The 9,213-nt window shown below is 41.1% G+C and overlaps 1 protein-coding gene across 1 annotated transcript; it reads left to right on the top strand.

Annotated features, from left to right (window-relative positions):
• Positions 1–2,485: 2,485 nt before the first annotated feature.
• Positions 2,486–8,914, top strand: LOC123189678 (protein hsr-9). Its single transcript, XM_044602148.1, has 12 exons — positions 2,486–2,812; positions 3,145–3,348; positions 3,431–3,612; positions 4,688–4,814; positions 4,898–5,089; positions 5,905–6,594; positions 7,002–7,103; positions 7,206–7,288; positions 7,523–7,574; positions 7,689–7,757; positions 7,840–7,874; positions 8,260–8,914. Exons 1-12 carry the CDS (start codon positions 2,705–2,707, stop codon positions 8,642–8,644), a joined length of 2,229 nt encoding a protein of 742 aa, XP_044458083.1. The 5' UTR covers positions 2,486–2,704; the 3' UTR covers positions 8,645–8,914.
• The last annotated feature ends 299 nt before the right edge of the window (positions 8,915–9,213 follow it).

Here is a 9,213-nt window from a genome sequence, read left to right as displayed (position 1 = left end):
TTTGTTCTCAACAATTTTTTTGTAGGAAATGATCACATTAGAACTCACCCAAACTACTCAAATCACCCCAAGTCCACACTTGTAAACCGACAAGGAGTGGGTAGAGGGTTCAGTAGACCAGTCCTTCTGTGGTTATGGTGTATTTTCCAAGAGTCAATAACCATCTGACACTTTGGCTCCATGCAATGCAACACTGGTCATTGAAATAAGCATGTGCGTGACAAATGTGATATCTAAAAGTGTGCGATGAGCAAATTCGGGTGTCGACAACTAGTAGAGATTGAAGTCTAGGCAGAGATTCAAGAGCGTCCATTGCTTTGTCCTTTTAGCGATGACTTCAATCCCATTCTCGAAGAAGTGTGGCTATTGCCTATTGCGTCGCATAAAGCCTATGGGCGACATGTGATGTTGTTTTTCTAGTTATTGTAAGATGGTCAACTGCTTGTCCTTTTCTAGTGCTTTTTTTGGGATGATGGAGCATGTTGGCATACCCTCGCAAGCACAAAATGTCACAGTGAACATTTATTTTCATCTGGTATTTTCTTGTGTCTTGTCTATGTTGGTTGAAGTAGACATACCTCTTTGTGTAGATCCACAATGTTTTATTAAATATACCAATACGAAAGTGCAACAACCTACACTAATGCTAAAGCTGTGTCTAGAGCTTCGACTATTTGTAAAGAGTCACTCTTGTTGTCTTCTTCCAATTTTCTCTTCCATGCAAACAACTATGTATATGTTTCAATCAAAAATTTCAAATGATACCACTATTCATCAAATCGTTGTTACATGATCTCTCTTAGTTGTGGTAGCTTTAGAACTTTTTGTGTCAAAATATGACAGCAATATCTTACGTCGCTTCATTTGCCAATGAAAGGACAATGTGCGACAATATGGTCTATAAATGATTCTTCTAATATGAATGCTCCGAACTTTTATGAAAGATAACACAAAATTGAATCTCGTTAACTAACTTACACTCCCCTCATGTGTCCAAAACACGTGTATCTAGAAAAGTTGAAGGCGTCGTAATTGTACTGGTTAGGTTTTATAAATGTATCTTCCATGTGTGTAATAAAACAAATAAACTATAATTCAGGCAAACAACCCTCCATAAACTCTACCCGTGACCTTATTTTCTCATCCCACCTTTTAAAATATGACATTTGCATTAACAACCCCGCCATCACACAAAATTCCCTATATTCATATTTAAACCCTTAGCCACCACAGAAAGAATACCCTAGATTTACATCTACAACCCTAGCTTCACTAAAACACCATAGATTAATATGTTAAACCCTAGTTGCCATAGAAAAAGGTCCTACAGTCACATTCAAAACCCCGAGGCACCACCAAAGTACCCTACATTCACATTTTAAACCCTAGCTGTCACCAAAAGTACTCTGAATTCACATTCTGAACCCTAGCTATGTCCAAAATCTCGCGTTTATGTTCCCACCAAGCCGTGAGATCACGCAAGGTTTGTTTTTTCTCATCTCTATCATTTATAGACATCTATAGAATACATAGACAATTCATCAAAAAGAATCCTTTGTAAACCTACCAACCACCTTTTATTCCCACCCTACCATTTGAAAATAGTTTTTTTCCACATCACAACCCCCTAAAATTGCCTCGGGCCCATGTTTATAACCTTGCCCGCTAGCAAAACTCTAATTTTACAGAAAGTCTACCAACCACCTAATATTTCGTCCACTCCCTCCGTTCCTAATATTTGTCTTTTTAGAGATTTCAAATGGACTACTATATACGGATGTATATAGACATATTTTAGAGTGTAGATTCACTCATTTTGCTCCGTATGTAGTCACTTGTTGAAATCTCTAAAAAGACAAATATTTAGAAACGGAGGAAGTATATCTTTAGGAGACATTTATAGCATGCATGGAAAGTTCTACTCAATTTGCTAGCTTTTATTCTCGTCCATTCGTTCAATACAAAATTTTTACACTACAACCCAAAATCTTCTTAAGTTTTTACATATATAGCCCTAGCCACCAACAGAATACTCAAATTCTACACTTAAGCCCCACCCGCCACCTAACAATCTTGTCTCTATCTCTAGGAGGCATTTATAGCATACCTCGAAAAGATTTTCTACAATTTACTACCTTTATATTCTGGTCCGTCCATTCGAAACAGAAAATCTCACATCACAACCCCCGTGGATCGCCAAAATTACCTTGGGTTCACGTTTACAACCCTGGCCACCAGCAAATCACTCCACCGCCAAAATTACCCTGGGTTCACGTTTACAACCCTGGCCACCAGCAAATTACTCCAATTTCACACCCTGCACCCCAGCCCACACAATATTGCGATATTCGCTATTTATAGCAGACATTTATAGCGTGCCTGGAAAAGATTTACCCGTGCGAGTATAAGTACCCCACGTCTGGCCCAGGCCGAACCACACAACCTAAAAAGCGGGCAAAACCGTCCGCAGCACGACTCGCGGATGGAGAGAGAGCGAGAGAGTAGGAGAGGAGAGAGAGGAGGGAAAATATTGAAGTAGTAGAAACCCCCCGTTCGTCTCTATCGCCAGAACTTCCCCCCAAACTACCCACCCAAAGCTTTCGTGCTCCCGTCTCCCCCTCCCACGACCCCCCTCCCGAAACCCTAACCACCTTCCCCGGCTAGATCCTTCCACCGTCGGGCCGCGCCCGAGCCCTCCCCGCTGATGGCGTCGGGGGGTGCGCAGATGGAAGTCGAGCGGCGGCTGCGCGACGTCGCCGCGCGCTTCGTCTCGCTCCCGGACTCCAACAAGGAGCTGCAAGCGTTGCTCGAGGTGAGCGCCCCGGCGAATTCGAATCACTGCTTTTTTCTTTTTTCTTTTTTGGTCGCCTTCGCTGTTAGTATCATTGTTCTTGTATCCGTCGATATTTTATACCTTCTAGATAAGGTTGGAGATTTATCGCCTCCCGGCCCCTGCGTTGAATCACTTGTTTTTGCCTTTGCTAGTCACAAGGACCGAATTACCTGTGCGATGCTATTATATTATTTATTTAGCGTTGGATTGTATCTGTGCTCTGTAGTCTACCCTAACTGGTTAGTTACAGGCAGTGGTTGCTATTTTGATTGCTAGTCTAGATACTCACAATTGATGTTTCATTTGTGCAGGAAGCAGAGATCTGGTTGTCCAGGGTGGACCAGTCTCCACCCGACAGCACGCGCGCTGCTATTCGGCCCATGATGGATGCTTTGGTCAGAGAGGATCTGCTAAACCACCCTCACCCGGGGGTTAAGGTTGGTATAGCATGTTGCCTAACAGAGGTTACCAGGGTCTCCGCACCAGATCCTCCGTACGAGGATGATGTGATGAGGGTGAGTCTTCTCGTGATGAATTCTTCTCATGATGAAACTTTGTACCTGGCGGCTTACCCTTCTATTTACTTGGCGGCTTCAGGGTGTGTTCACAGTGGTTGTGGACGCTTTCGGCAAGCTGGATGATACCAAAAGCCCGTTGTTTGCAAAGCGAGTTTCCATGCTGGAAACCATCGCCAAGGTCAGGTCTTGCGTCCTAATGTTGGACCTTGACTGTGACGACTTGATCCAGGAAACATTCACACACTTTTTCAGGATCATAAGGTGTGGAACATGTTTTTCTCTTCTTTTTATTTTCATAGCTTCTGTATATGTTATTTTGTGTGGGGAATAGCTTCTTTATATGTTATTTTGTGTGGGGAATAGCTTCTGTATATGTTGACTATGGTAGATGCCAAATGGACTAGTGAGAATACATGGTGTAATTGTTGTCTTTACTTTTGGAAGTAACATGGGGAATGTCAAATGGATTAGGGAGACGAAATAACATAGTTGTTGTCTTTACTTTGAAAGTTGTATCAATGATGTCAAATGGATCAGGGAGAGGTACAACACAGTTGTGGTGACGTTGAGAGATCCCTAGAAATTACTGTCACTCATACGACATGATTATACATGTAGAGTACACTGTACTACTTTTCTGTGGAGCACGATATACAACAATACATATTCTTTGGTGTTGAATGTTATAATGTTTTAATTTTGGATTTGGTTATGACGTTTCAATGACCTGAAATCGCCAACTTATTGGTCGTGCTGGCCCTAACACTGAATACATCTGTATTTACTTCTTTACTATTCTCTTACAGTGACATTTTTACAGATATATCCTTGTCAATAACTTGTATTTTGGTGATTAGATTATTGATCACATCTGCTTACCTAGGTTTGTCAAAATTCCATCATATTCTACGCTAATGATTAGCTTTAAAATCACTTGTTTGAAAAACTGAGGTCAAGTTGATCCCAGCCCACGTCACAAACAATGATAACTCCATCAAACCTTTGTTATTTCCTTGTTCTCCATTTGTTGGTTTGGAACTCGTTACCATTTTAACTCCCAAAACAAGTTTTCAAAATACCCATGATTATTTCTATTGCTGCAAGTTGATAGTTGAAACGGCATGTCAGTGCTTTTCGTTATGGACTGACGGTTTATTTTCACGCAGTCACAGCAGATTGCTACAAGAATTCACTATTTATGTGTGCGTGCGTATTTTCTTGTGCTTATTCCTTCCATATATGACATGGGCGCGTTCTGTGTAGTTTAGTTCTGTTATTATTGTTAATTGCATTTTTATTTCTAATCACATTCGTCTACTTTCTTAATTTATTTCAGCCCAACACTTCAAGAAACTGTCGTCACCTCTATGGAAACTATAATGATGTTTGTAATCCAGGAGAGTGAGCCTGTCCATCCAGGTCTGGCATCTTGCCTCCTTCGGAATCTTAAAAAGGAAAAGAAGGTAAGCGCATCGATACATTGTTAGCATTACTAGAGATATAATTCTTACCATCTTCACTAAGCCTTTTCAACTTGACATTCCAGGATTCTCTTCTAGCATCTTATCGGCTTGCAAAGAGGATAACACGTCTTTGTCCTGAAAAATTAAAGCCGGTGTTTGCTGAGTTACTTCAGGGCACTCCCTTAAATGAGTACAGCAAAGTTGTTGCATCTTCAGTAGAAAGTTCTTCAGATGCTGGAAGAGACAACAAAATTGATGCTGTTGAAAATGACACGGTCAGTTGAACTTGCTAACGTAGTAACAGTTGATGACACCTATTCAGAAGTCTACGAATACATTTTGGAAATTCATTTGAACTAGAGTGGGGCAAACAGGGTCCTGGGGTGCAAATTTTCTTCCAGATTCTTCTAAATTATTTTGATATTTGTAGCTGTCAGGCTTGTTGCTCACTGGTTGTAATATAATATGTTTATGCTATCTGGGTACTTGGTAGTTGTAGGAGAGGGACATAAACTGTTTTGACTTTTGACAGGCATCCAGTGTCAGTTTTGCTTAAGACGTACTGCAGTTTAGTTAAAAATATCAGATTGTCCTGTGAAAGGGATTGTGGACACTTTCAAGTCTGCCTTTTGACTCCCAGTTATATCTGCCAGAATAGGTTTAACTTTGTGATTGGAAAGAACAGTTTGGTGATTATACTAGATTCCATGGTGTTATTCAGATATGTTATTCACTGAGAGTATCTTAACATATGTTGAAGACGTTTTGGTTTCTGCTAGTGTCAATAGCATGATGCATGATTTGTTTGTGGTAGAGCTTATAACATGATGTAGAAGTGTTTGTTTTGCTCATTGTCTAAAATATGAGATTATTAGCCAGAGTTCGTTTTGATAGATATGCAGTATATTTCGGCCGTGGTGATTATTAAATTCTATGTTCTAAGTTCTAACTATGTAGGTAGGTAGCTGACAAAAATGTATCTCAGATGGTTGTTTCTGATGAGTCACCTGAGTATCTGCTTTGGATATTGAGTATCTAGAGTTCTAGAAAGTAGGATGTATCATAACTGTGCATGTTTTCTATTTTTCAGGAATCTTCAAAGTCAGAGAAAGACGGACAAGATGGAAGTCCTACATACAGTAATCCAAATGGATTAGCTTCTTCTGTTCAGAAATCTGAACCGCCTACTGATGACAAGCAGACAGCAGTTTCTGATGACAAGGGGGCACCAGAGCCAGTCACCACAGAGCCTGAAAAGCTATCTGGTGTCAACTCAAAGAAAAGCAGTAAGGTTGGCACTTCCACTGAGTCCAAGGTGACTGAACATTCTAAGGTTGCTAGCGATAACCAGGACCTTGCATCTGGGGAGCTGTCACCAGGGGCAAATGATGGCAATAATAAGCCGATGGTAGAGGCTTGCAACAAAGCTAGTGATGATACATCAAAGCCTCTTGATAGTACACCTGCGGATGACACATCAAAGCCTGCTGATGGTACACCTGCTGTAGATAAACCAAAGCGAGGCCGGCCTCCTGCAGTAAAGTCACAGGAGAAGAAGCTTGTTGGGAAGAGTCAAGGATCAGGTCTAGAATCTAAAGAAGTCCGCTCAGGCAGTCCTTCTGGTGGGAGACCTGCAAGAAGACCCGCTAAAGATGACAAATTATCATCAAGAAAGTCCAGTGAAGAAGAATCTTCAAAGAAACAACCAACGGCCAGTCCCGATCTGAGGAAAGAGGACTCTCTCTCTGATGAAGACAGTGATGAAGATCTCAGTTTGAAGGTAATTTTCTTGCTACCAGTAGACATATTCAGGTGTTTACTTTGCACATAAGTCATGCATGGGTATTGATTGCCGAAGGTTGGGTTTCTGCTTTGCCTATTTATATTTCATGTTTACATGATTTTACAATCCTAAGGTGGTTTGGAGAAGTGTCATAACTCATGACCAGTTCATAATATTTCTATAGCTATTGTCTGATGGTAACTATGTTTTTTTACTTTTCTATATCTTTTGTTTAACATAATATTTTTTCTGAATGGTAATGGCATTGTGCAACCATGTACGCTCTAGTTCTGTTAAAATTTATAGAGCTTCAGTTCCATCAGCAGTATTAGGCAGCTGATATTTTGAGCATGTTATAATGATCTAACTTGGTTATCTGCAAAAACTATTTTATTGGAATCCAGGAAATGGCGTCTCCTAAATCAATGACCAAGACGGGAAAAAGCAAAGGCCAACCAGGGGACAGTGGAGTGTCAAAAAGGAAACTTGTGCAGGAAGCTGAAGAGGTATACACACTTCTATTAATTACTAGAATACTAGTGATGGTGTCTTATTATGATCTGATTCCCTTTTTCTGTTGTTAACGCCTTTTCCATGCTATTGGGCAGGTTCCTCAGTCAAAGAAGAGCAAAGTTTTTGATGGGAGCCTTGTTGGCTCAAGAATCAAAGTGTGGTGGCCTGATGACAAAAAGTGAGTGCTGCAACAATGTTACATGTTTCCTTGGTGTAGGATTGTTCCTCTGCCATTGTCAGTATGTAGTTTTTATTTCTGAGCAAGATTTGTAAGCCGACACTTCTGTTTCGAGCTATACAAATATTTATTTGTCCTTGCTTTAACTTTCTGTCTGCATAGTTATGTCATTTCCTCCATGAGTTAAGTTAGCCAGTTGTTTGGTTAGTTTTGAATCTGTTTCTTGCTCTGCAGGTTCTATAAGGGTGCTGTTAAGTCATTTGACGCTTCTGCAAAAAAGCACAAGGTGCACATTCAGTAGACGGGCACTATTTGCCATCTCCATGTTTCTTCCTTTGGGCTGTCCATGAGCTACTAACAAGATGTTTTCCCTTTCTTTTATGTTACTTTTGGCATTCAGGTTGTGTATGATGACGGTGATATTGAACATCTGCTACTTAAGAATGAAAGATGGGAGTTCATTGATGAGGTATGCCTCATGCAGCCTGACGCTGTGATGCTGCTATTATCCCCTTTTTTTGATCCTGTCTAATTTGTCTGCTATCCTGCAGGAGCAAGACGAGAATCCTAATGCAGCATCTGATAGGCAAGCTTAATATTGTACTCTGCACCTTCTATATGCTTTACGTTTAGCTGACAATCGACATTTTAGCACTTAAAACTTTGTATATGTGGTCCATTCATATAGAACTGCAATCTCCGCCATCTCATTATCTTAGAACTGACGTGACTCACTGCGGTTAGTAAGCTCAAAATAAGGTGCTGTAGCATGCATGCATTTGGTTTTCCAAAGCACCAATAGTCTAAATCATCAAGACTTAGGTGGATCCTTAGATGTGTTCTTGTCTGGATGGCTCTCATTGGTTGTTAATCTCCAATTTTATTTCTTTAGCATGACAATCTGAGTATGCTGTTTTATCTATGATTTCCTGGTTTGTACTAACATTTGAGTTTCTGCTCATTTGAAGCAGGTCTCGTGGTAGGAGAGGCAAGCAGGACAGCACTGTTGACAGCAATCCTTCCAGGAAAAGAGGGCGTCCGAAAGTTGTGCGTGAGGATAGTCCTGTGTCTTCAGCCAAATCGAAGGTGAAGACTGCAGAAAAGGATGCTGAAGGTGGGGGGAGGTGGCCTCGATCTGCTAGCAGGGGAAGCAGCAAGGATGAGGCTGGCGGCAAGACTCCAAAAGGCGCAAGCGCTGTGAAAGCTTCTGATGGATCCAAGAGCAACGGTCTTTCAGGCAAACGGAAGCCCAAGGAGAAAGTAGCAGAGTCATCTGATGAGGAGGAGGAAGAAGAAGAGCCGGTGTCTGCCAAGGCATCCACAGGGAAGAAGCGCAGAAGGAAGATGCTCAACTAGTTGCTCTACTGCTGAACCAGCTAGCTAATAGTTGTAGCTAGTCTCCTGATTAGTAGCTGTAATGTTTTAGGCTTTACTTTTGTTTGTGTGTGGTCGGCGTTGAAACCTCTTTGGAAGATTGGATGCCATGCTTGCTTTGGTTCAAGCCGTTTTATTATTGCATTGTGATGTTTATGTAGTAGTTGGGTTACCTTGCTATCTGAAAGTTAACTTTGTAGTACCAAATATGAATGAAGAAAGTCTCGAAGGGAGGAGCCCAACTTCATTGTATTGTCGAGTTCTTTTTGCAGTCATTTCCGTATCTACTTCATTATGCAAGTTGTCTCTTTTCTCTACGTGCGGTGAAATTTTGCTCCCTTCAGGTATCTTGCCCTGTTACGCGGCCCAAAGCAGTGCGTTGTCAGTATTTTCACTGACCGTGTTTGTTGCCCGGATCGTTTGTACTGGCTATGAAGCATGTTGTTGTTGATCGCCTTTTATAGATAGCTTATTGTGTTATATGCTGTCGATGTGGCCACCATAAAAGATACCCGTAGATTCACATTTAAAAACATAGCTGCCACCGAAAC

This window comes from Triticum aestivum, chromosome 2A, assembly GCF_018294505.1.
Source record: "Triticum aestivum cultivar Chinese Spring chromosome 2A, IWGSC CS RefSeq v2.1, whole genome shotgun sequence".
NCBI classification, from domain to species: domain Eukaryota; kingdom Viridiplantae; phylum Streptophyta; class Magnoliopsida; order Poales; family Poaceae; genus Triticum; species Triticum aestivum.
Note: the sequence above shows the minus strand (reverse complement) of the source record. Positions and strands in the feature narration are given on the sequence as shown.

Bases quoted from the DNA above. Each gene is read 5' to 3' on its own strand.
- LOC123189678 (XM_044602148.1), top strand. From the start codon at position 2,705: ATGGCGTCGGGGGGTGCGCAGATGGAAGTCGAGCGGCGGCTGCGCGAC. The intron at 4,815-4,897 runs GTAAGCGCATCG...TTGACATTCCAG, and splicing joins ATCTTAAAAAGGAAAAGAAG to GATTCTCTTCTAGCATCTTA. The intron at 7,875-8,259 runs GCAAGCTTAATA...CATTTGAAGCAG, and splicing joins CCTAATGCAGCATCTGATAG to GTCTCGTGGTAGGAGAGGCA.